This window comes from Dermacentor albipictus, chromosome 10 (assembly GCF_038994185.2).
Source record: "Dermacentor albipictus isolate Rhodes 1998 colony chromosome 10, USDA_Dalb.pri_finalv2, whole genome shotgun sequence".
In the NCBI taxonomy this organism is placed as follows: Eukaryota; Metazoa; Arthropoda; class Arachnida; order Ixodida; family Ixodidae; genus Dermacentor; species Dermacentor albipictus.
Window position 1 is genome coordinate 27876921 of NC_091830.1, and position 27477 is coordinate 27904397.

At 44.8% G+C, this 27477-nt stretch overlaps 2 protein-coding genes across 2 annotated transcripts; both read right to left on the reverse strand.

Annotated features, from left to right (window-relative positions):
- Positions 1-1670: 1670 nt before the first annotated feature.
- On the reverse strand, positions 1671-11419 carry LOC139050798 (uncharacterized). The gene is made up of 3 exons (XM_070527560.1): positions 11239-11419; positions 6248-6563; positions 1671-3316 (listed from the first exon to the last, which is right to left on the reverse strand). Exons 1-3 carry the CDS (start codon positions 11417-11419, stop codon positions 2188-2190), a joined length of 1626 nt encoding a protein of 541 aa, XP_070383661.1. The 3' UTR covers positions 1671-2187.
- A 6775-nt stretch (positions 11420-18194) lies between these two features.
- Positions 18195-24922, reverse strand: LOC139050491 (zonadhesin-like). Its single transcript, XM_070526935.1, has 3 exons — positions 24733-24922; positions 20113-20422; positions 18195-18927 (listed from the first exon to the last, which is right to left on the reverse strand). The coding sequence occupies exons 1-3, from the start codon at positions 24905-24907 to the stop codon at positions 18672-18674; spliced, it is 741 nt and encodes a 246-aa protein (XP_070383036.1). The 5' UTR covers positions 24908-24922; the 3' UTR covers positions 18195-18671.
- Positions 24923-27477: the final 2555 nt, after the last annotated feature.

Sequence of the window (27477 nt, forward strand, 5' to 3'; positions counted from 1 at the left end):
GTGCATCCTCCTGCGAAGCACAGGAAATGTGCTCAGCCAAAGTGGGACATATTCAGCACATATCCTTGCTTTAAGCTGTAGGTTGTATTCAAAAAGCAGAAGTGAAAGACTGGTTAGAGTGTTCCAATTGAAGACCCATAGGCAATGGTACAATCCCTGGCACCCAATGTGCCTTGAGTAAACGTAAGTTAGCGCTATTTTCACTTACCAAACGAAGTTGAGGCTGTCTTTATGGCCCTTTGGCTACGCGTTTCAGCAGCCGAACAAACGGTCAAAATTTAAATCCTTAAACTTGCCGGCTTTGAGCGTCAAATGCACGACCACATTATGCCGCCAACCGTAGGGGGGTTGCCTATTACCTTTCGTAGTTCTATTACCTAATATTCATTCCTGTTACCTTTCAATACTTCTATTTCTGAATTTAGGCCACCTGGGGTTCTTTAACATGCACCCACTGCATGGTACGCAGTCGTTTATGCATTTCACCCTCATCAAAATGCGGCCGTGGTACCTGGGATTTCATTCCGAGACCTCGTGCTTATTAGCGCAACGATGAAGCCACTAAGCAACAACGGTAGGTGATGAAATTCTCGCAGGTTTCATAACCTGACTCAGCTTTCGCACTTACACGGGCGGAAATCAAAAGGAAACGCTTTTGTAGAGAACGTTGGGGCAAGGTAAATGTTGGCATCTCATCAATATTATTATAGAGGCATGAACTTGGGCGTATCTCACAGCCCTAGTTTGCATTGGGATGGTGAACTTTATCAGTCAATCTGTTGAAATCGATGCGCAGTGATGAAGTGTGGAAATGCGTTCGCTACAGCAATATTTTGCTTCAGCAGGGATGGAGAGTGACTAACTGAAAACGCCGCAGGGGTTGCTTTAATGTCCCTTAGCCCTCATTTTTATGCTGACATCGCAGCGAATGTTGTTACTTTGAAGCTGTGCAGTGCAGCAGTTCAGAATCTGTTGCTCCAGCATACGAAACAAGTTCACGAGTTGTTACAGAAGCAACGATGGAAAGCCAACACAGGCCTTACTGTGATAACGAAAAGATAGACAGATTCTGTAGACTTGATCTCTCGAAAGGTAATCTTAGGTGAACACTCCACATTTTCGTCCTAATAGTAGAATGATAGCAATAACGCTCTAGGAAACGGCAGGAAACGAGTAGAGCATGCTCGAAGAAACAGTCTAAAGTGTTGCCAGCAAACGCATTGTCAATCATAGCATGGTATACATATCATAGCCTACTTGAAAAGCGTAACTATAAAGTAATTAAGGATCGCCTTTACAGCTCCAACCACTTCCAGGGATCATACTTTGGAGAAAGAAGCACGTGAAGCCATAAAGTTGTTTATTTTCTTTGAGTTTCTATCATGGTGGTATTCCTAAATATCATGCGTAAGCGCTGCCATATTCATATTGGTACACAAGTAGACTACCTTACTAGATAACAACAGGTTATAGCGGAACCGCTAACACGGGCCATCTGGGACATCTAATAATGTCATGGTGCTAAAATCACGCATGTAAAATATTTGCCGCTAACGTCAGCCAAGAATATGAGGTCTCAGATATATCGAGTGAATTGTTTTGTCGATGTCATACAGGCTTTATAATAATGTGGAAGAACTGTCATGCAAGGAGGAAAAGTTATCACGCTGTACGACATAACTATAGAATTTTATTTTGCTTTGGACCAAAAACAGACGGATTGGTGGTGGAAGTAACCGGCAGCAGAGTCACTTTTACCACTCTTGAGGCCTCGATACCACCGACTAAAACGCTCCTGCTTTTAGTGATGCAAAATTAACATCAACATAAATATATGTAATTTTGTTTCTCTTTCAGTTTGCGTGTGAGGGTCCAGAAGCTTCCTGAATGGGGCGGTCGACTCTGCTAGAGATTATAACTCCCCCAATGGCTTTTATAACCCGTCATTAATAACACGCCTCGGGCAATTTCACGATACGTAATACACTCGTTAACATGGGAATTATGCATGGCAGCCTGGTTTCGTTTGATAAACATTATAAAATCTGGCGGAACAACACAAAGTCACTTGTCTGCAATTTTTCTTTCTTTCAAAATGTCAAACTTTCGCTGCACAGGCTCCGTTCCAGTGCGTTCTATAGCTTTGATGTCGTTCATGGGCAAAATTTATTCCTTCTTCACCGAGAGTTATTGATACGGAGTAATCGGCTGCATTTGCGGTGGAATCTTTAAGGTTGCCGGTAGTGGTTGGTCTTCCCCGACGTCTAGATCCTCGTCGAACGATGAGGGACCTAGTCCATGCCCTCTGATGCCAACCGGTGTGGGAAGGGTTGGCGTGCCAGGCAAGAATACACCAGGCTGGTGAGCAGATGCAACACCTAAGTGACCGGGTTCACTGCCGAGGGGTGGTGCAAGCTGAGGCACTGGCAACACACCAGCTGCCTGAGGTGTCGTAGCGGTAATTGTGGCTGCGCCGCCTGGACCATAGCCGATGCCACCGGGCATGCCTTGACGTAGACCTGTGCCGGCCAAGGAGGGGGTTGCGCCGCCAACAGGTGGTTGAAGGAGGGGGCTTGGAAATGCACCAGGCGAAGAAGTTACCCCGAGAGTAATCGCTGTTGCACTCTCCAGCCGTGTTCCGGCAGCTTGCAAATCCACTCCACCAGGTTGCGATAAGGAGGGCGGCGTAGAGAGGATTGTACTTGCACCCTGCTGACGTCTTACAACAACCTCTGAGCCATGCCCTGCGGTATTCCCCGAAGGTGCACCCTGAGTTGCAATGGAAACAGCGGGAGGTTGATTGGCGGTTGTGCCAGTTAGAGTTGTGCCTTCTCGCCCTATCCCTACAAGCTCCAAACGATGGCCGGCGCTACTTTGACGCAATCTCAGATGAACTGTTGGCAAATGGCATCCCGTACCACCAGGTGTGGTTTGACTACCGGGGGTTTTGCTTGTACCGCTAGATGTGTGCCCGGTGATTTCAGATTTACCTGGGGGGAACAGGACGAGAGGGGCACGGGCTCCACCACCTATATAGTCGATCTCATTTCTTCCGGCTATCGTCGTCGCCGGCCTAATGAACCGGGAGCACTCTTCTTTTGTTACGCAGGCTTTCTCGTTGTTTCGCAACAACTCGTAGTAGCCCTCCTGGCACACGCAGCTGCCAGTGTAGCAGCGGGTGACGCAATTTTTGTTGGCTGCACTCCTGGCGCAGCTGGGCGCGCAGGTGGACGAGCACTGCTGGTATTTCGAATGTGCAGGACACTGTGGCGAACATCTTTGGACCTTGACGCACCTTGTCTTGTCTCTTGAGTCTCTGCAAAAAAAAGAATGACAGGAAAAACAAGCAATGCTTCATATTGAGTAGAAATGGGCACGGAGCAAGAAGCATTTAGGAGTGGAAACTCCGCTGTTTCTGGCGACCATAAAAGGTCACAAGCCCGCGGAGCCACTATCATGCTGGCGGCGCCTGGCGGTCTGGAAAGAAATTACCGCCGTTTCGGTTGCCAGGGCAACCGGTAGAGCGTGTTGCTCCCGCTCAGCCGCTCGCACCTGACTTCTATTGAGGGCACGGAGGAAGTGGCCGGAGAGCGCGCCGGAGCCGCCTGCCCGGGCGCTGCATGTTTTTTTCGCTGCGGCTTCTACGCGCCGTTGGTGCCGTCACTGCATACAGCCCCATCGGCGCATAGAATTGTGACCTTATCTGGTCGCCCGGGCTCGCTCGCGCTGACGGGAGTTTCACCTCCTAAATTTCGTCCTTCGTGGAAATGGGAATATGTTTGCTCACTTCGTTTAACATAGAGTATCAGAAAACATTATAGTACAAAAAAAGATATGGAGTTTTACGTGCCAAAACCACTTTCTGATTATGAGGCACGCCGTAGTGGAGGACTCCGGAAATTTCGACCACCTGGGGTTCTTTAACGTGCACCTAAATCTAAGTACACGGGTGTTTTCGCATTTCGCCCCCATCGAAATGCGGCCGCCGTGGCCGGGATTCGATCCCGCGACCTCGTGCTCAGCAGCCTAACACCATAGCCACTGAGCAACCACGGCGGGTCAAACATTATAGTACAGTCGCACACGATATGCCATACAAGGCCTTGCACCCGACATCTTGTGCTTCATCTTGAAATGAAAAGTTACGAGAAGATGAGCACGTGCGATTGCAACCAGAAAGGGAGCTTGTGGAGCGCCGTAAGAACGAAAGACGAAAAGGGTCGAGTAGAAGCAGCTTAGAGGATGAGAAGAAATACCTCTATAAAATGAAAGGTTCGCCTGAAACGCCTGTTTTGAGTTCTTTGCAAACTACGTTGGCGTTGTTACGGAAGTGAAAATTAGGGATATTTCGTCAATGCATGTATTTCTCCAACAAAGTAAAGCTTTGCAGCGTTTCAGACCCAGATCGCATTTAGGCATTTGCATGACTATTACCATGGCTTGTGCTCCTTAGATACGTTACGCTTCATTTTTTTTCTGTGTGTGTTTGACAGTGTTAAATTATATGAACTAGCAATCACTCTGTATGGCGCGTACGCATAGGTTAGCCTGGGCATAGAGGGCTGGCGGCGATCAACCAGTAGTAACGTTTCTGCAGCATTTAGGCCCAATTATAGCAACGAAGAGAAATACACTTGTAAGTTAATTTACACTGACCATGTCCAGTCATTATGAACCTGCTGCAAAGGGGGGGGGGGCGCTGAGGAAAGGTGCACTAGAGTTCTCAGAAATGACAGGAGACCTACAAACCCTTACTTTCGATAAAACAAGTGCTAGCAGTCTCTATTTACACCTGAGTGGGGTATAACACCACAAAGGACAAGTGTATTTGCTTGCACAGGAAATCAGGGGAGGCATAGCAACTGGTGTAATTACCTACGCGAGCTCCATTTGCGCACTGCAGTAACATCAAGTAAAATATTGTCAACATTTATTTTTTTCATTCTTTGGGCTTCAATATATAGTTCTGCAGAACACCACCTTTGACCTATGCACTCGGACAGTATATTGATAATCTCTTACCAGAAAGGCCTGCAATCTAGGGCCGTGAATTACCCCGTAGTTCGAAGTTCAGGTTAAAGAGATCAACACTCCTCTAGATCTTTGTATTTTGATCAATCGTTTTCCATTTGCTAAATGTCTTTCTTTTATTAAGTGATATTAAAGGGAAAGCCTTACTGGCCGCGAACTTGCGATTTAACCGCGGCCGTGTTCCAAGGAGGCACATCACGTCACACCGTGTTCCTCGTCATACCGCGTTCCTCGTCGTTGCGCTCGCCTCCGCTCGCTTCGACAGCTGCGTCACATGCCTGATAACATGTCGGAGGATTGAAAAGAAGAACTCGCATGCGCCGCAACCACAGTGAAGGTGGCAGTATAGATGGCGATAATTCTGATAAGCAGGAGCAGGCCTGGAATCGACATCGGAACGTGATGAAGAAGAAACGAATCGCCCAGGAAACAGACGAATAGCGCGACGAACGACTGGCTGAACACACAACATAGCTACACAACCAGACTAACCTGGACTTGCATTCAAGATTAACCAAGGCTAACCATGCTATGCCTATGCTTTCGCTACGTATATCCTGGCATAGCCGAGCTAAGCCACTGCCAATTTTTTAGGAAACGTCGGAACCTTCTGGTCACACCCACTATTGTTTTCCTCATATAACACGTATATATTAAAATGAAATAGCAAGCCCGCATTTGACAAAGGTAGGGAAACAACGAAAAAGTCATACAGTCGCGCAATGTAAATGCACCGAAACATAAATATAACATGAAAAACGAATTTGAACGTTATCTGACATGAATTAGAATAGACGACTCACAACAGATTAGACCTAAAAGTAAACTCACACAATCAATGAAAATCCCAGCACATCTCATATAAGACACCCTAGAACGTGATTTCAGCTGTCATACACTAAATACAGATAGCAGCTGCAATCAATCACTTCCACCAATATTATTCTCTACCGAAAATCTTTAGTGGACCACGAGCGCCTGCCTTTCCATGTGGGTGTTGACCCTCGGTCTAGTATCCTTTTAATGGTTACGAGCCTGCGGTCAATTGCCATTAAGGGGCGCATCAAATGGCGCCTTCTATTATCATGTCGCGATCAATCCGGCCTCGGTTGGCGTCTCTTTCTATCATGTTCTCTAACATGCGAACTGATCTGCGAGCGCAATCGAACGTTCTTACAATACAGTGGAAACCATTAGTGATTGTGCGTCAACTCACACCACCCAACCAGGAGGGCAGTCACACCCGGGATTGCACGTCGTGCGGCACGTTTGGGCAATGGGCTCGTTGCAGCGTGGGGGGCAGCCGGACGCACAGAGGTTCCAGTCCTTCTGCGGTCGGCACTTGCACCTGGTGCACAGTCTCACGGTGACGCACTCGTCCCACGAGTTGCGGACGTAACCCCGCTTGCAGACGCAACTGCGGCGTCTCGTCAGTACGTCACGAGGCGTCACGTGGGGCCTGCAGAACCTGTCTCGCCGGGGATGACCTTTCACCCTCTCTTCGTTGGGGCCGCATTCCGAAGAACTGCAGTCTGCGAATGGTGCATTGAGCGCGAAGGTTAGAGCTAAAGTCACATTTGAGTGAAGTAGTGTCTGTGACAAAGGAAAGTGGCATTTTACTCTATTTGTTGTCATCAGAGAATATTTCCCGAATACACTATTACGGATGACGTCTTTATTGGCGAGTCACTGCTGCTTTTCTGTATGGGGAATGTCTGTGTGTAGTTTCAAGCTATTTTGGTGCCAGAGGTAGTGCAGACTATAGTCCGTCAGTTCTCCTCCTCCCGTTCACGCCATAGGTGACATGATAGAGTGCCGTGCGCAGAGCCTTTGCCTGTAGCACACGGATGACCTCTACATGGCCCTAGCGCGGACGAGACCAGTACTTCGGTGCAGTGGCATGGCATGAGACCAGCCCTCACTCACTCGTCATGTGCAGTGCCAATTCACCCCACCCCCCTTCTTCATAAAGAACATTCGCATCGTTCTCACCCACAATTCGCCTAGGAAGACATTCTCTTTCGCTGACATGAAATAGAGTTCGAGTCGCATTCTAATATTTTTTCCTTTGCTAACTTGACGCACCACATCCCTGTTGTAAAAATAGGCATGCACTATTTGCGCATTGTCATTAATGCTACATGATTGTACGGGTTTCTATCTATGAAATATTGTATGTTGTCATACGCGTAAGCTCATAAGACCATACAGCATAATGGTACCGAGCGTGTGAGTCTTCATTTGTGTAATTCTTAAAGATTTCGTTGTACCTGCTTGTGCCCCTTCCGCTATGAACAAGACAATAGTAGATTAGGTAACAAAAGTAATACCATTGGTACGCAACGTGCAGCGGCCTCGTTGAGATAAAGTGGCAAACACTCCTGTTGTGCTGCCTGTTACCCGCCGGTACTTCGTTAGTCCTAGCCAATGGTAATCATTCGTGGTCGGTGATTTCTTGTAATTCTTATTCTATCTCCGGTAACACGTGCTTGAGTGATGGTACGTATTTATTTATTTTTATTTTATTTGAGAAATACTGCCAGCCTTCAGAGAAGGCCATAGGCAGGAGTGGACAGTACATATGAAAAAAAAAAGATCAAAAATAACAAGACAAGAACGCATTAGACAATGCTCGCACTACGCACTGAAAAGTAGCGAAAGACCAATAGTTTGCACGTCGCTTGCATACAAACCCGTGCTACAGATATAAAAATTGTACAATGATATATTGACAGAGTGCTTGACAAGGAAAGAAGAAATCAGAACATGGACAATTCAAGCTGCACATGCGCGTCGCTCGATATGACAAACTGCAGTAATGCATCGCTTATCGAAGCATTTTGCGGGAGAACCATAGCATATGTCACGAGATAAGTGTTGCTGAAAATTGAAGTCTGATGGAATTATAAAGCACTTAAGAATGACTGCATGGTGGGTTTCTCGACAATGTGTGCACTGAGACGGTTCCATTCTCGAATAGTTCGAGGAAAAAATGAATTACTGAAGCAATCGGTTCTGCAGGCGAATTATTTGACCTTTTTCGAGTGATTTGCTCGTGTGGAACGACGAGTCACCTGTTGAATGTACAATTCCTTATTGATACGCAAATTATCATGATATATTAAATACATATATTTCAACCTATCACGATGGCGTCTTAGTTGAAGTGTTTCTAAATTAGCTTTTTCTAGCAGCTGAGTCGGCGATGTGTGCCAGCTATATGAATTATAGACGAATCTTATTGATTTCCTTTGAACACTTTCGAGTTTACTTATATTTAATTCAGTAAATGGGTCCCATAAGACGGAAGCATATTCAAGAATCGGCCTAATAAATGTTTTATATGCCAGTAACTTTATTTCTTCTGTCGACTGACGTAGGGAACGTTTCAGATACCCAAGTTTCTGCATGGCCTTTTTTTGTATGTAGCTGATATGCGTGTTCCACCTGAGATCAGGCGTGATCATGACACCCAAGTATTTATAACTCTCTACTGAAGAAAGACTGCGGCCATTTATGGAATATTGGTAGTGTAGGGGAATCCGTTTTCTTGTTATTGTCATCGTTACGGTTTTCTTGTCATTTACCTTCATTTGCCACTCAGAACACCAATGATCTATTTTAGATAGAGATGAATTTAGAAGAGCCTGGTCATTCGGATGCTGAATTACGTAATACAATATACAATCGTCAGCAAACAACTTAGTTTTCACTGGTATGTCTTGAGTAATATCATTAATAAAAATTAAAAAGAACAGTGGTCCCAGGATGGATCCCTGCGGTATGCCTGACAAAACTGGGGCCGGACTGGAACTAATGCTGTCGATGGAAACACTCTGCTGTCGCAATGAAAGATATGCTTCTATCCAGGATAATAATGTAGTGTTCTTGAATATTGCTTTCATTTTGATTAGCAGTTTAGGATGGGACACGCGATCAAAGGCTTTCTCGAAATCTAAGAATATAATGTCTACCTGGCTTTGCCTATCCAATGATGAAATGTTTTGCGTCATTATTTCATACTTCTATATAAACAAAATTCCGCTACAACTTTGCTGACAAATTATCGGTTGTGCATTGCCATCGGCGTGAGAACTTTCTGCCGCAACTTGAAAAGCTAAAGGTTGCAGAACATCCATGCGGCGGTCTGCACTGCCATGCTTACCGTAAATAGTGCTTTCTGTACTCTTGGGCGTGGGGCTAGTGTAGTTTTCGGAATGAGATTTCATGGGCCGCGTTTTGTACTGCGCAATATATATATATATATATATATATATATATATATATATATATATATATATATATATATATATATATATACATACATTGCAATAGAAGTAACGTGGGACTCGTAGCACATAGGCTGCACCGAAGATAGCGCGGAATATCTTTTGAGAGGGTTGCGTTGGGTTGCACTGCATACCATAAAAACTTGTTGCCTTCCTTCTAGCCGCATCCTTATAGCAGCTGGGACATGTTATACATCGTTTTCATAGGCTATTAAAATAGCAAGAACGCATACTAGATAATGCCTACTATGTTCTCAAGCTTGTTATACCTTTGAATCTAAATGGGAGAGCAATCTTCAACAATCATCATTAAGATGCGCATTTGTACTTTGTAAAATGCTTAGAATGATTTTTCGTTCAAGTCAGTCGAAAGAAAAAGAGTAGCTGTGCTTGGTAGTAGTAAACGTATTGCCTGCATTAGACGCTAGCATTCAAGTTTTATGACATCTTTGTTGCAGTGTTTAGCGCGACATACATTTTTGTGGACTGACACCAATACGTAATTATATCGTTTACTTTTATCTCTAAACTACGTGGTTTGTTTGGCAATATCAGCAGTATAATTCTAATAATTCGAAAAACCCCACAGTAAGATGGCGGATCGTGGACATGGCAGATATAATATTACACGTAATCTCTATAGAGCCTGAAAATGCAGAAAGGGGGTATAGTCCATATTTGCCGTTACAAACCTTTCTTTACTTATTTTATCTATGCGAACTGTATAAAATGGCATATATAAAGGAAGGAGTCACTGCTGGCGCAACCGTAATGTTGTGAACACTAAACACCGAATTTAGAAATTCACTTTCAATGTTATCAGGTTACCAATTTATTACTGAATGACAGTATTGCGACACAGAAAAGCAAAAAAAAACAACAACTTTGGTTGTTGTACAACATAATAGTTGCCTCTCGAATGCCCAACAGAGAATTGCATGGCCAATGATTGACGCGTCTTCTGTATTGATGCTCGTCCTGTGTAAAAGAACCACACAATACGATTCAGATATATATTATTTGTCGAGTAACACGTTCATCGACCAACTCCGTTGTTTTCCGTTTGCGCGGCATGCCTTGTGCACATGCATTCGCTACAAGGAATGTTTCATAAATTAAAAGATATTTCGACTCCTGCTTTTACCTGCCAGCGCAGTAAGTGCACGGTGAACGCAGGCTCACGGTGATGTTCTTCACCCCTTGTCACATTACCTTTGTCGTTTCACTTTTGTGTACAAGGAATAATAGACAACCTTAGTAATCGTTTGCAGTTTTACCGTCCGCAATAAAAAGCATGCCTCGAAAACGCACGGTCGTAAACCGGGGTAGCGTTCCATAGGTGACAAGGTCGCGTTCGAATGAAACCTTATAACATTGGGTCAAACTGTCAGTCCTTTAGCAGGATTGCAGTTTTATCGTGAAAAGAGGGTCCTTTGCGAGATTAAGAATTTTCTAATCTGGATCGCCTGCGCTTCGAACGTGCTAGTTTACAACGATTAAGTTAAACTCGCACTATAATGCGCATTCGTATTATTATGGCTTCCTGTATCTCGAACTTCAAAACTAAGTTGCGCTCAAACCATTCTTCTACAGATTGCTGAAAAATCCGCTGGCCGCTTTTTTCTAAATATTCTTTGCTACAAGTTTATTTTTCCTTAAATGTACTTTTCTGAACGGCTTTCCTTCTAAATCATCGCCCGGAAGCAATGTATTTCTACGTGGTTACTGTTTTATTTCTTTATTTCACTTGTGCGTGTCGACGTTGTGCACTATTGACGCAGTTGCTACTACAATTTGTGAGGCACACTTCAGTTCTGAAGGCTTCATAACATAAAATGTTTACACCAGAAACATGCCGCGGCATTGGTGACTGGTAATGACATCTTTTACAAGGCTGTTTGCAGGAGACGGTACTTACTCGGACACTTGTTCCCGCTAACTACAACAATGCAAAATGCGGCTATCGCAATCTTCACACAATGCATTGCGCTTCCGAAGGTGCAGTCTCCACGGATGTTCTCAATATGGGTGCGGCCACATGCGCCGCGCACCTGCAGACCAGTGCACGATAGGCATTGTTCCAAGTGGGCACGTGCCATTTTTCATCCTGGGCCCCACTATGACGTCTTTTCATCGTCATACATACAACAAAACTGACATTTACTTGAACACAATGAAGGGCAACTCATCAAATTCGTTTAAAGAGGTCAACAGCTGCTCCACGTGTCTACATGCTGTCAGGTTTAATTTTATCACAAAAGAAACCTTCAGGACGCCTTTGTCCTTCCAAGAAGTTATCATGAGAATAAGCAACATTCAGGAGGGGCAGGGGGGGGGGGAAGCCTTGCACGGAATAAGGTCCTGATTGCTATTTTGATATCTAGTCTTATCATTGTCACCTCTGAATCGTTACAGTGTCCCCGCCGCTTTCATTGCGGGCACGCTAGTTTCCAATCTGTAGCCGGTAACCATAACCTAGTGATTTAGACACAAGTGCAGATATAGCAATCTTTTTTGGACTAGTCACCATGGGCCTGTTTATTGTTTTGTCACTAAACATATGGGTCTCTTGGTGACAATGTATCTTGAAGTATTTTGGAACACCTTTCAAACATGAACAAGAAAAGCGCGAGAACGTTTTTGGAAACAGCAAGCTCCTTGTGGAAGCGCTGTAGCTTTGGCGCTCCGTCGCTGGTCGTGGGTTCGCTGCCTGCCACGGCGGCTGCGTTACGAGGGGAGCCCCATGCGAAAAGTTTGGTGTGCTGTGATTTGTGTGCCCGTTGAAGAAACCCATGTGGTCAAAATGAATCCCAAGCCCTCCCCCTTTAGCGATCGTAATAAAGAGATATTGCCGACCTCCTTAATTTTTTTGCGCGTTTGCTTTTTCTCTCCGTCATTTTTGCCCATATTTGTTTCCCCCTTACCCTACACCTAGCGAAGGGTAGCAAATCAGAAGTGTTCCGGCTCACCTCTGTGCTTTTTCCACCCTATTCCCCTCTGCGGTCACTCTACCGTTTCGGGATGTTAAACCACACAATTCAGTTTTCTTTGAAATACAGCACAAAACGGCGACCACGTAATCACTATTCTGAACAAACAGACAGCTATGAAATGTCGCATGTGTTCAGTATCCAATGCGAATGTTGCAGAGGCTCCCGGAAGTTCTTCTCTTTGAAAAAGTTACGAGCCATTCCTCTCTGTGAAGGCGGACGGCCAGCGAAGCTGAGAGTCACTGGCAATACTTTATGGCTTGGGAACGGTAATAGTGTTATGTTAGAGCAATTGTAGTAATGGGGGTAAGCGCAGTTTTGACTGCACGCCGCCGACTATAGCGCTGCTGCAACAGCATTGAAATCAGTTGCTAGGCCGGATATCTTATATTCGAAAGGCTAGGGACGTCACACCCCACGTCGAAAGCTGGCGCTGCCACGGCAGCTTCCGGAACAGAAATCTTTACCGCGAAAAATTTGCATGGAGTGCTACGTGCTTCGCGTTGCTAACACGAGCGCCTAATCATCAATTGTGCTGTTCCTTATGCTGTATGCGTGATTCCAAAGAGTGCCAGCACTTTTCGCTTTACATTGCTTGCAGTCACTGCCTGATGGGGTTAAGAGCCATTGAATTTTTTGCTTGCTTACGGGAGTATGACCCCTCGATGATGATAGTTTTTGTTGATGCAGAACAAAAATACACGGAACCCTAGCCATATGCAGCTTCGCTTTAGTTGTCGACGTTATTAGCAAAAAAGTACTGGCAGCCGTGGCTGGACCAAACTGAGACAGTCGTTCATGCTTAAAAGTGATACCCCAAGCGCAAGTTGTCATCGGTAGTGTGCTTTGGGGGGTGTCAGCAAAGTATTTGCTTATTGGCCCATGAAACGCTATACAATATAATGTTTGTTCCCACTTGAGGAGCATAAAATTTAAACTTCTGACAGAAAAAAGTTAACTATAAATTGATTATTGAGGTTTCAGACAACATGATGAGAAGGTGCCTTATGCCCCATCATGTCTACGTGACTGTAACTTTAATATGGTCACTATACTTCACAACATATACTCCTGGATGGTACAGCATCACAAAAGTAAAACTAACACTCTCCCTACAGAATATCTGCATCGCAAGTCCTGACTGCTGTTGTAGTGTTTGTAATACTTCTAGCGATATGTATTCTTCAGCAATGCTCTTTCTTGAACACGAGGTGCCATGGTAAAAGCACGGTAATGTTGTTATAGTATTGTTTTATCCGCATATGTGGAAGTCTTTCCTCGACGCCTAAAACCATCCATAAACATTTGGAAGTTGGTGCTTGTCTATGTGAACTCTTTTCCTGTTTTCATATTTGTCGCGTTGCGGCAAGTAGGACGATATACTATATTAGTCCTAGACAGCAAACTACCTGAACATGAACCTCGAATTTATCATTCTTCCTGAAGGTACGTGGTCTTCCAATAACTTTACTTAATTATATTACCAGTTTTAATTTCCCGCTATATCTCTCAGAATGCATCTTGGTGATTTTTATAACTGTCCGATTTTTGCGTCCTTACATGATTAATCGACGAACTGGTGACCTTCCTTCCCTAAGCGGCCGCGCTACCGAATGCGTACGACTTCCCTAGTCTGCCAAGCCTGCAACATTCTTGGTAAAGTTATTTCAGAGAGCGCAAATGATTGGTGCGGTCACGTACCTCCTCACTGCCTGCTTTGCTTTGGGTGGAAGGGTTTCTGACGAATGCTACTTTAGACATGGCCGTAGTGCTCACTTGATGCGCCCATACAGCATGTATTATGTTCTTACGCTTTGCTGTTTTGTTGAGAATACTTAATGTTATTGACGCCAGCATTGCGAGAAGTAATACTTCATACAAAGGGAAGGAAGTCTATCACAGTGCTATGAACTAAGGTTTATTGAAGTTACACAAGTATACATACTCTAAGCAAACGTGGCACAAAAAAATTTAATGCCGAAATGAAGAGGCAAGAAAGCACTGATCACCCAATGATGCGCATACAGCCATTTTATCTCTGGGCATGCTACATGCCAGATCGCTATCCTTGTATCGAATCTTTTGTTTTGCGCTGCTGGCCTCAAGAATGAAACAGCAATTGGACCACGAAACAATCATTCTCAAACTTATTTGACAGTGTTTTGTTAATCAACATAATCTAGTTTCAGCAACTGGCGTGTTGTTGCCGTTGTTCCTCTTCATTTCCTTCTGATACCATGTTTTCAGTTGTCCACACTGTAGCATGTTTTTGAAGTAGACGCATCTGGGCTTCTATCTGCTGGACCACTTTATTAGGGGTTCCTATTTCCGTTTTGCTACTTCTTTGAGTGATTCGTTGCGATTATACCTTCGGTTCGAAGCTATTGTAACTGGACAGTTGTCTACTAGGGAGCTTCGTTTAGCCCCGTGTACCAAAAGAGCGCGCTTTCGCATATACCTGTACTTTTTTTTTTCAATTATTCCTTCGACGGAGGAGCGCTGTGGAGCACGAAGTTGTAAGTTTCCCGATTATAATCTCAGGATATATATTCTCACCGTAGACGGCTAAATAAACAGCTATAAACACACTGGCCATCTTAAGCCTCGGCCCACTTCTGACAAAGCGGGCAAGAGAGACAACCTCATGGTGATGGTATCGAAGTGAAAAAGGATTTGTGATGCAGTCACATTTCGTTATGCCCTTGATGTAAGTAACGACATCTTTCTCATAGGACTGTACGCTCAAAGTGTTAAAATACAGTTGTATATGTGCTTTTTCTAAGTCTTTCTTCAGGACGCAAGGTCAAGACATTAACAGGGATGCCTTCCAGGTGATTCCAGATGTGTTTCATTACTTTGGCTTCACGCTCCTTCTTCAGCTTTCAGTTTCATACTCGCCAGGATTGAAACACATCAATCATTGAAATTGAGCAATAACATGCAATTTCCGGAAGAACGAGTGCGGCTATTCAATGTGGCATTCTGAAGATACCAAAGAAAGAGAACAAACATACCAGGTGTTAATTTCATGTGCGCTTCCTGTGTTTGCATGTTTCAATTGGGCACCTCAAGTTTGTAAAAATGGTGGCACCAAGCATTGCTAGAAATGCCGCTCAGAATAGAATCAGCAATGCGTTGTTTAGAGCTTTTTTTAAAGAAACATGCGACATATAGCCCTATAGCTCCTTTGTAGTTATTGAGTGCAACGTAGACAAAGTATGACATGGATGTGCTTCGTTTAATGACGTCCTATTCAATGGTAATGTTTGCACTTTAAAGTGTCTTTGTGATCTTAGCTTGTTGCTGTAACCGTCGGCAACGAAAGTGTTTCTTTTTACTGGCGCAACTAACTTGGAACACCCGCTACTTTGTGGCAAACCCTAAGAAAGAAGATGGGTTCCATAAAAGTTGAGACGGAGCTGGTGCTTTCACTGACGGTAGCTGCTCAGAAACATGTTTTGGGGAAGTATGCCATTTCGGTCTTTCTAAGCCACTCTTCGTAACTTTTTTTTATTGAGCGGAACGAAAACTCTTTAATGGGGAAAATTTATAATGTATTGGAAAAGATCTTGACTGGAATGTAGTTAGCGCTGGACATTTCCACATTAGTTAGTGAACATTTGCGATTGCCTGTTTTATGCAGACATAAAATGTTGTCCCGTAAGATGTCACTCAAGACAACAACGTACCAGCGCCTGAAAAATGATAGGAAAACCATAAGGGGGAAGTAAAATTATGCGACGCCTTTGCCGCTGAATAAAAATTAGGTTTGCCAGACGCGTGTGCACGCACGTGATAGCTTTGGGGCGCCAGAAGGTAGTTGGAGGTTGCAAAGGATGTTTGAAGAAAAAAGTGCTTGAGTGGAAATGATGTCCCGGAAGCGAAGCTGGACTGTTGCCATCTTGGGAGGGGCAGGAAAAAAAACATTAGCTCATAGTAAACGGGAGGAAGCGTTTTGCTCGCACTCCCCATGAGTTTAACGTGGCTTATTTTGCTGTCAGATACTGGTCGACCTGTATCTTTGTGTTACTGGTTTGATGATGAAACTTGAACGCCTTGGCAAATTTCATCGGTCAGCAATAACTAGTCGAAGAGGATACTTCCATCGGGAATCACCATTTTTTTTATTTTCGAATTAGCTTAGGAGTTACATTAACAGAGCCACAGCACTTGATCTGTAAGCTGACATCACCCGACAAGGCTCTGTTTGAGAGGTGAAAGAGGGCAAGCGCGGACTTCACCTCTGCTGGTAGGAAGCTGCGGGAACTTCCTCTCGAGTACTTTTAAGAGCTCATTGTGGTTGCACTGTGCCGCTTTTCTGCGCTACTTGTGCTCACGGCTGCTGGGTGCTCTAGTCATTCTGAATCACATTGACTTGTGTTTCTGCGACCAAGTAAGCGATATCTTTCGTCATGTCGTGTGCAATATTTCTGCACCCTAGATCTTCGAAACAGACAAAAAGTTCCTATGAGAATACCTAAAGCTTGGATATTATCCAAGGTGCCGATGAAGTGCCTGCGATATGGTACTTCTACGCACATGTTTCTGCTGCAGTTTGCAATGCTCTAGAATTTTACAGCGGAGCTTTATACCTCTACCCCCCCCTCCCCCCCTCATGCACATTTGGTGTCCTTGGGCAAAAATTTAAACCAATCGCAACGCGAGGTGTGTGCCGCATGCGCCGCTGGGTTCCTCGCAACAATACCAGATGGCACTTGTCTCCGCGAACCCGCAGCAACGGTGGCGCCAGCCGTGCGGTGGGAACAAATGAGATCCAGATCGCTCACCCTCTCACATAGCGTTCACCGCAAGCGTTTCCCGGTAAAAATTGCAGTTGCGTAAGTTGTAGTTGCTGGGAAGCGGCAACTCTAGCGTAGGAAGCAGACAGTGACGTAACTGCGCTTTCATGTATATATAAAAGAAGAATCCGCCTAGCAACTCCTTTCATGTGTGTTCTTATAGCACTATGGAAAGGCCATATACGTTCAGGACTGCCGAGGAGCAGCGTGAACACAATGAGTGGCTACGGGAACAGCAACTTCAGCACGCCCAACGGCGTCGTGCTCAGGCTCTGGAGGACCCAGTTCAAGACTGCGTCAGATTGGTCTAACGGACCAGGTGCTACCACACCTTCGCTGGCCAACCACCTTCGCAGCGTGGATTGAAGTCCACTTTTTTTAATCGCATCATCGTCGCAGAGTGGTGTGAATCTGGTTACGTATGTATGTATTCGTGAATGCAGAAAACACCACGGAAGATTTACTTTGTGGCCTGCTTACCTTGCTTGCGGCTGTTAGTTGGCAGTTCCGCTTTACTACACCCATAGCGTGGCACTCGCCGTGAAGAGCTATGTGGAAGGCATGGCCATTATAGAAATTAAAAAGAAACATAGCTTCGATCTTGCGTTCTTTTTACGTGGCACTACAGTTTATTAAACCTTTGCGGGCATGTTCACTATATGCTACTGCGTACGCGCAGTAGCATATAGCATATATGCATATAGCATATATGCGTACGCGAAGCCAGAAAATTAAGATATTAGTGAAGACGCAGAAAACCATTAGAACAACGACTACCGATTGAGTAGACCAAAATTGACTAATGAAGGGAAACTGAGGCATTCACCAAATCATAGGAATTGCTACAAAGGAAACCCATACGGGTTCCTCGAGAAAGAAAGCCTCGCAGTTGAAGGAAAATTCCTCCTGGTCCCGTGCTCGTACCCGGGACCACCGCCTTTCTGGGGCAGCCGCTCCACCATCTGACCTAACCAGGCGGCTGGCAGATGGCAGGGTGAAGTCGAATTTAACGACAACTCGAAGCAAAAGCAAGAGTTTGACGTAATAGTTCTGCCGAAACCCGCAAGGTGGAGGGAAGTAAATAATGAATGGAATTCACTTTGTATATTTATTTACTGCAACTGCCCTGCTTAACAACCGGAATTGGTATGTACGGCACGTGAACGAAAAATAGCATGCATGAATTAACTTCTTAAAAAACTCTTGTTTCTGTAGGTCTCTAGGAGTGCAGATCATCTTAATAGTTTACTCTAGGGGATGCCCCATCAACTGAGTTAAGGTCAAGGAACTGAAAGGGGGAAAAAGCGGGTAAGTTCGGAAATTCCTACAGAAAATGACAGCTTGTGAATTACACAACCTTTGTTAAACTCATAAGATGTCGAAAGCAAGAAACGCTGTCAATCATCGTGCGCTCGTCTCACATCGCAATAAGTTGGCAGAGACGATTAGCGCACCTGAATTTTATTGCTGTGTTTGGTAGGCGCATGGTCAAATTGAAGTTACGTTTTCTCTAAGGAAAAAAAAATCGTTCAATGTCGTGACATCAAATGCGATCAATGTCATCAGATTTCGTTGCGGGGCAAATACTGATTGCACTGGAAATCGGGCACGCAGCTGATGGCGCCACCAATAACGACCTCGGAGAAGCCTTTGTTGCAGACGCAGCCACCCGTGGTACAACGGTCATAGCAATTGCGGGGTTGTGGTCTACCGCACATCGGCCTGCAGTTGGACACGCAGAGTTTGAACGTCGAGTTTGCAGGACATTTTGGAGGGCAGCAATCCGCCTTGACGCACTTGTCCGCGTTATTTCTGCCTCTGCACCACACAAAAAAGTCAAAATAAATATGAATCTGAAGACACGTTCGAAAAGTTAAGTGCAGAAAATCAACATATACAAAGTAGGCGCTGCAATAATGACTACTTATGAAGGGTATACCTTGCGGAGAAGGTCATTCGCTGCGTTTCTGATTATACGATTTCATAATGACATCGCCAATCTTATAGTTCTCTAGTGTGAACTCGTCATTTTAATGAGATATGAAGAGCGTCTGCTTTAAAATCACGTACTACGTTATAAAACGGGTGTATGGCTAATTAAAAGAGGGTAGCTGCTCTTGAAATAATCTTTCTGTAATCGCAGCGAGAAATATGCACACCCGAGATTTATTACTCAAGGTAGTCAAGTTGGCGCAGTACCATATATAACTAGTCACTGAGAAAAAATAGCTGAAAGCGTTTAAGTAAGTTTCCTTAGCACTCAAACGCGAAATATTCAATAATCAGCAGCCTAGTTTTTTCGTTTCAGTTTCTCGTTTCAGTTTTTTAGTTTTTCTAGATCAGCAGTCTAGTTTTTTCGTTTTCTTGTTTCATCGCGCCTGAATGCGTTGACTGCTGGCACGTTCATTTATCGATGTGCATCGTCATTTTCCCCGATTGTATCACTCCCTTCCCCTTTCACTTCTGCCTTTCCCCTTATATAAGGCACCCGTCTTCCGTTAATAAAAGTTAGTTGACAGTCAGCGCTTGTGTCCTGTCCCTTACTTTGTGATTGCATGTGTTTCCTTTAAACAGTTTTTGTGTCAAGTATGCACCAACTCGCCCAGAAAGAAGTTTTAAGCAGCGGCCAGTGCCCCGATACTCAAGCACAACTAGAGTGACGATACCTTTCCTAACATTGGTCGAGTTAGCATAACCTAGTTGAGTCTAATGTTCCTTGACCTTCCGTTACTTGTCCAGCGCTCGTGATTCTCTTTCTTTGCTTTTGTTCGCTTTGTAAGCCGAAGGAATGCTGTGCCTGTTATCTGTATGAGGCCATAATTAGGCCTCTTTTATTGTACATGTTACTGTCTTTACCATAGCACCTGACACCTAAAGGCCTGTAAGTGGACATTTACTATCGTTTAAAGGAGCAATTCACCTCGTCAAGGTACTACACCTAGTAGCTTTTAGTCAATGCGTTCCTCTTGTAATACTAAAAAAAAGATTTAGAACGAAACTTACAGCACGTATCCAGGAGCACAGTCGCACCTGACGACACACCGGTTGGAACATTTTTGTACAGGCTCGTCGCACCTCAGGGGGCACTCTGACGCACAGAGGTTATAGCTCTTGTGTGGATAGGTGCCACAGCGTTTGCACTCTTCCAGGCTGATACACTGACCCCAGGGATTACGATAGGCGCCGAGCCTGCAGACGCAGCTGCGAATTTGGTTCTTCACAGACGCCGGCGTATTGTAGGGGCTGCACATGAGGTCTCGACCTGGTCCACCCTTCGCTGGGCGTTCCAGGCAGCCGCATCGCATAGAGTGAGCTGCGCAGAGTATTGGACAAGGTGTATTTGTGGCAAATGCCTTAACAATGAAGAGGAGCCGTTGTGAGGGAAAAAATGTTCTGGCTGGGTAATTCATACAGTTGTTGCCAATATCTAAATGCGTGTTTGGATAGTGGCCAAGACTCGAGTGGTACATATCGCGCCATCAAGTAATTCTTTGGGACGATCAGCGCGTACTGACGATAATGGTAATTTCCATACCATTGCACACACCGACTACCGGGAAACGTGTCCGCGTGTTGATAATGACGATGATGGTTTTCATACAATGACACATACCCAGGATTGTAGATCAGCGACTAAGCGCGTCCGCATGTTGCTGATGGTGATAATTTCTATACAATGGCACCTACTCACAATAGAGGATATGTCAAGAAACGGGTGGTGCTCGTGTCGCCACTACCTAGATTTTTGAGGTGATCGTCGTGCGTTGATTGTAACAATGTTTTACTGCGGCACATACCCACAAAGGGAGATCGGTCTGGAAACGGCTGGTACATTTAAAGTAAATCAGACGAAACTAAGAAACACAAGTAAATGTGAGATTTGTGACATTTCGTAGAACCAGTGCGCGGGAGCACAAGCTCAGGCCCGTTTCCTGTAAACCGAATATGCAGGAACAAAATGGAAAACCTTACAGCCCATCATTATCCTCTCCACTAAAGATCCGCTTCACCTAGATTCCAACGTGTTCATTTTATCCGCATAGTTTTTTAGCAATCTTCTGGACGAGCTGGAGAAGGAGATGTAGTATTGTAAACGTCAGATTACCGCCTAACCCAGTCGGGCTGTTTGTACGTGGCGATTTGTCGAGAGGTTGTGTTTGAAGGACCCATCGATGTTTTAAAACAGAGCTCCAACCCATCACTGGTGTCTTGTCAGTAGGAGTGGTGCTGTGCAGCTTAGGCTCCGTCGGGTTTTATGGATTATGTTGAATTTAAACGTGTACCTAACTCTCTCTAAATAATCTCTGTTAGACTGTCATGGTTTTCTAAGTGTACAGAGCTTACAGCCTTCCATCTCTCATGGCAAGAAGCAACGAAGGTGGCAGCAGTATGTGAAAACGACTGTTCTGCCTCCAAAGAAGCTGACTTTATTGACTGGAGCCAAAAAGAAGATGGGAAAATCTTTATAGTAATGAGGAACCTGGCGCGAACAGAACCACAACATTATGGACAGATTAAGACACGGATGCTCACTCACTAGTTATTTCATGTTAAAAGAAACAAAGAAATATATTATCACTATAAATCCTAGCCACAAGACGCCAACAGAAAAAAGGCCACGCGGGATACTACCACTTATGAGAAAATTATGCAGACAACAGGACACGCGCTTGTAAGAAAGTTTATCAGAAGATGAAACTAAAGTCGCACAATTATATGTTGCCTATTTTTTTGTTCTATCGACGAATGCCTTCAAGATTGCCTGTATGCCAGATGCAGTTATAACTTATATATATATATATATATATATATGTATAAGTTATAACTGCATCTGGCATACAGGCAATGTTGTTATATATGTTGTTGTTGTTGAAGGCAGGCAATGTTGTTGGCAATTGAAGGCATACAGGCAATATTGTTATATATATACACAGGATATAGAGTCATCATTTTAAGCTGTCAATACCAAGAAACGTTCTCCATGTCTTCAATTAAAGATATAGCTATCCTGACATTGTACACACAAATAAACACATCAACAGCACTGCACTCGTTTCTTCGGGAAATGTAGGAATTGAGTGAGCTAGTTCATGATGTGACGTCATGGCACATTCAATTCCTTGCTGCCGATACTGAAACTGATCGCTAGAATTAAGTGATAATTTCAACTTTTTATTGCCTCTGATGTGTGTCCGCATTCATTTTATGAGGCTTAAAACGTGTACCTTGGTTCTGCGTAAAATGACCAGTCAAAGATGTCGTGTCAGTATTCCATTGACGAACTTCATCAACACCCTTTCCTAATTCGTAGTTTTTTTTTTTTATCTAAATCGCGCTACATCTGCCGTCCGATGCCCAAGGATCGCACGAATTAGACAAACCAACGGGGACGTATGATTGGCAACTGCGATGATATAAATGTAGGAACGGCTGTGCATACAGGGTAACACCTTGCTCGTGGTACTAAAATGGGTCAAGAAGGCCTTAACTTTTTATTAGTCACTGTACGCTTTCGTAACAGATGTATCGCATGGCATCTCAGACACATGCATTTAGCAGGTGAAACAGCGTGGCTCAATATCGTATCGAACACCACCGGTGAAAAAGAGTTTTAGAGTGCGAGACCTGGTTACGTCTGGTAGTGTTCACACCGAGCATATCAACGATGGATCACTCAGTGTGACGATAAACAATCTCTGAGCCCACGCTTTTCAGCACTGCTGGCACTGGAAGCGCGGTCACATGAAACTATCTGCAATAAATTAATGCCATTAAACCAGCTGCCGCTAACGCCATCTTCACTAAGCAGAAGTTTAGTCCTTGAGATTTGTGCTCATGACTTATGATTTATGCTCATGAACATAAATGACGCCAAACTTAATGTGGCCATAATGAAACGAATGAAGAAGGCGCTGCGGTACTGACGCCTTGCAGATGGATTCCAACATAACTGAGGGTGCAGTGGGCAGCTGATTTTTCAGTTGGACATATATTTTGTTAACCATGCACTAAAGTTTTTTTTCTGCGCGGAGAGTAATGTCATTAAGTGTACTCAAGCAATGGAAGCGAGAAATTTCTGCGTATTTGTGTGGCACGTATTACAGAGCCTCCCTTTAAGACCGCGTTTCTGACCTATCCCCCGTAGTGAGTATGTCGCATAGCTTAAGGAGCAAGAAAGCGAGAACGCCATTACATGTCTGCAGGCAAGATTGCTGAACTTGAGCAGCAGTTGCAGCAGCGCCTGCACAACATGTTTAGGTACTTGCCACCGGTTAAGACCTTGCGCCTCCAACAGATTCCCGCAGAAAGTTGCTCTGCCCACCGAATGTGAGAGACCGAAAGCCCTGCTTCAGGTGTCAGGGAGCCTGATCTATAGCCATATTATTTGCAGCGCGACTTTACCCAACTATGGTTTTCTAACTTGCTGTTTTCGCAGATATGTAATAATGTCCTGGTGCTTATATGGTAATTATAAAAATAACATTCTGCCCATAGTGTTGCTCCTATGACGAGACACTAATTTTGAGAGTCCTTTTCAAGAGCATGCAACTACATTTCCCGAATAGAGGTTGCCTCTTTCACAAATAGATACATTCTAGCAGCATGCATCCATTATGTTTAGAAGGTCGTACAAAAACTTAAGTTGTTTGAACCAAAAAACACACATGGTTAATGCTATGTGATCATAATTGGGGTATATGGCGGCTATCACCTGGGCCAACCATTGCTATCATAAATATCAGAAACAAGTTCCCAGCTCTTAAGGCACTCTTCGCGTAGATTTACCTAATAGACGTGCCTTGACATTAAATCGATGGCTTACACACATCCGGGACTGCATCAGGGGCGGCAACTAGCATAATGATTCATCTGTACGCCAGTTTTACCTCTCCTTTATAGCTTTCAGTTGCTATGAACTTTTTTGAGTAGTAGAACTACAAGCTTGCGTGTTAGGGGTGCTCCCCGGCAGCCCACTGATGGCCCCCACGGTGGTTTCATGTCATTTAACATTTATATTTCTAAATACGTATTATCGGACAATGGTCGCACTTCTGTATTCATGAATACTTATTCAAATGGGACTTCATCTTGTAACTGTCACAGCATTTCTCAATTAAGCAGATGACATCTTGCACAATTTTTTTGAAAAACCTTGAGTGAAAGACAAGGTGCGTATTGTGCTCTACTTAGTGACTGAGGAAAACAAACTCCTATAGTTTAATATGAAAAATTCGACCCATTTTAACAGTTACTTGAATGAGGCCGTATAGTTTTGAGGTTCAGGATGTTCTGATGCCCAGAGACATCAATAATGGCAATTTCTTGTTCGCTGATAAAGCACCTCCATTGTCATTTTGTTTGGGTTTCGCAAGAAGTGTCCTGGATGTTGTTAATACCGATGGATGCTTCTCCGGATAAGTACAGCTGCCCTCAGTTGGAGTGTTCTCTTTGCATTTATTTATTTATTTTTTTTAATTTAGATTCTTAGCAGTAAACATGTATAGTGCTACCTAATTTTTGCCCCAGATTCATGTTCATAAAAGCAGGCGGCATTAGTATTGTTGCATAGTAGCTGTTTATAGTGTGCTGTACCACAAAGAAAAAAATAATTGGTTAACTTACTAATTTGAGGACCGCTTGAGAGTAAAATGCATATGAGGGCTAACGAAATTTCCTTCGCATACATTTCGCTTCCAGCGATGTAGTCCCAAAGAGGTGAGCAGGCTGATCGTTCAATTTTGTGGGAAAGCTTGAAGTCGTCAGCATTGTGCACGTCTACGCAAATCCCATCTCCCATTGTTTGGACGACGCTCACCTGTCACTCACGTGCTTGAAGACAGTACCATATTCTTTGTTCCATGTCTGCAAGACGGTTCGCAAGTGCTTGTATGAAAAGGAACGAACGCTTTGGCCTATATAAAAGGGCATCAGATATTGTTTCTCGACAACGAAAATACCTGACATTGCTGTGCCATCAACGAGTTACCCTGACTAAACTATACGTCTTTTGTGCATATAATATCACTCATAAACGCATTACATTTCACCGTGCTACCTTGAAAAGCCTGTAGGGGCACACAATGAAGGGTGGGTTTACATACAGTAATTATACATTCAATATACACTAGTTATGAATCAATGTTGTTAAATTATAAATACAACACACATGAACGACTGAGATAAGTAGGAAATGTGCATTCATGAATAGCACAAATAATGAGCACAAAAGATGGCGTCGTTGTTTATTCTAAAAGGTCGTTTGTTAATTTTTTTTTGTTTCGCTTCAATATGTATACACAACTAATGGCGGCAACTTGGGGGGAGCAGGTTGTTGCAATTTGTCGCTGCTTGAAGAAATGGAAGGAGCCTTGGAAAGTGGTAGCACTGAATGCGAGTGCGGCCTACTTGGCACTGGTTCCAAGTGCGATGCCATATAATCGCAGTGCGATGCTAGTGGCTGGGTTCGTTGGTGGATATGGTGGTTGATAAGGTTGAGTATGATAGAACACCTGAACAGGGAAAAGAGCTGAGATAGAGCAACGTTTAGGGAGGCTAAGAGACCAGATTCTTGCGTGGATGATGACACCCTGACCTTGGAAAAGAATCGTGAATAACTGAACCGCATCCGAACAATTCTGCGGTGGTTTAAGCTAGTTGATTTGATATGCTTGACGTGCGCTCCATGCGCCACAAGCTTGTTCGAATCAGTGTGATAACGGTTCGATAGGCTCGGAATCTCGCCCGTTTGGGGGCTTGATTTTCGGTACACTGTAGAAAACAGAGATATTGTCACGAGAGGAAAAGCCAGTCAGTCAGTTTTAAGCGAACGGCCGTTTACAGTTCGTTTTCGCAGCAGCTACCACGCACACTTCTTCTTCCTCGACATCTAGCGTAACTAGCGCGTGCCATTACCCATTAACTTGATGACGAATAGCATCCTGTTCTCTTTGCGACACGCGAGAAGCGTGTTGGCGAACAGGTTGGACGGTCGGTTCAGTGATGATTCTGTGTTTGATTAAAGGAGTCTGTTTGACCTGCGACGTGGTGGCGAAACAGTCGCTAAATGACGATAGCAGAGTGAGGAGCCTCTGCTTCTCATTTTGGTCTAGCTGTGGGTTGACGTTGATGTGACTGCTCAAGTCCACATCGCTGGGTTCCGGAATCGAGATTGTCGTTACCGAAGCACAGGCGTTGGAATCGGCCACCGTTTCAAAGTAGGCCATGGTGGTATGCCTCGCAAAGTGCTTGTATTCGCCACTGAAGTTGGTAACTAGAATGGTGGTTTGCCTATGTTGGAGCTCTACGAGACCTCGTGCGACGCCGACTTCGCGATCCAGCAATATGGCGAGGTTACCATCGGCAATGGCTATTCCTAGTTGTTCTTGGGGGCATTCAACGAGGACGAAGATGCTACTTCGAGGCGGTAACGTCACGCAGTCATCGACCACGCGTAAAGCCGCGCGGTGATGTTCATCCTCCACACTCGAATCCGAAGAAACGTAGTTAGAAAAAGTCACGAACAAGTCACGAAGGTTAATGATCGCCCCATACTCCTGGAGAAAATCCATGCCCAGTATAACTAGCCGAGAACACTGGGGCAGCACAAGGAAAGACGCTACGAAAGTCGAAGTAGAAATTGCAAGTCTGGCGGTGCATCGTCCAATGGGTGACACGAGGTGTCCTCCGGCCGTAATCAGATGTGGGCCGTCCCACGCTGTCAGCACCTTGCGTAGCCGAGTGGCCAGTGAGGCACTCATAACCGAGTAGTCAGCTCCCGTATCGACAAGTGCAGTTACCGGATAACCGTCGATTGAAGCAGTAATAGCAGCAGAAGTTCTTTTTGCAGTTTCGAATGAAGGCGTCAGCGGTACGTCGCGAGGGGATGGCGTCGGCGGAGGATATTTGACGGTCCGCATGACAGCGGCCTCACCCCCGGAGGTCGCCGTTTTCAGTTTCCCCGGCGCGGGCTTCCACCGTTGACTCCAGCGGAATCAAAGGCGGGTTGAGCACGGTTTGGTGACGCGTACCGACGAGGTGAAGGCGACCGTGACTGTCTTCGCTGTTGAGCAGGAGGAAGCCGGTTACTTTCTAAGTATTGCTCGATGTCGTGCGGGCGTTCGCCATAGCGCGGGCAACGGGCGTCCGGATGGTATCCCCGCAGACCAATCCGTCGGTACTGGCAGTCGCGATACATGTGACCAGCCTCCCCGCAGTGATAGCACAACGGACTGTTGTCGGGGGCGCGCCATACTGTAGATTTGCGCGGACCAGGATGAAAAGGTGGTTGCGGATTCGTGCGGTGGATCGGACTTGGGGAGCGTCGAGAAATATCAGCAGGCGGCTGCGAAAAACGGCCCGTCGACGGCG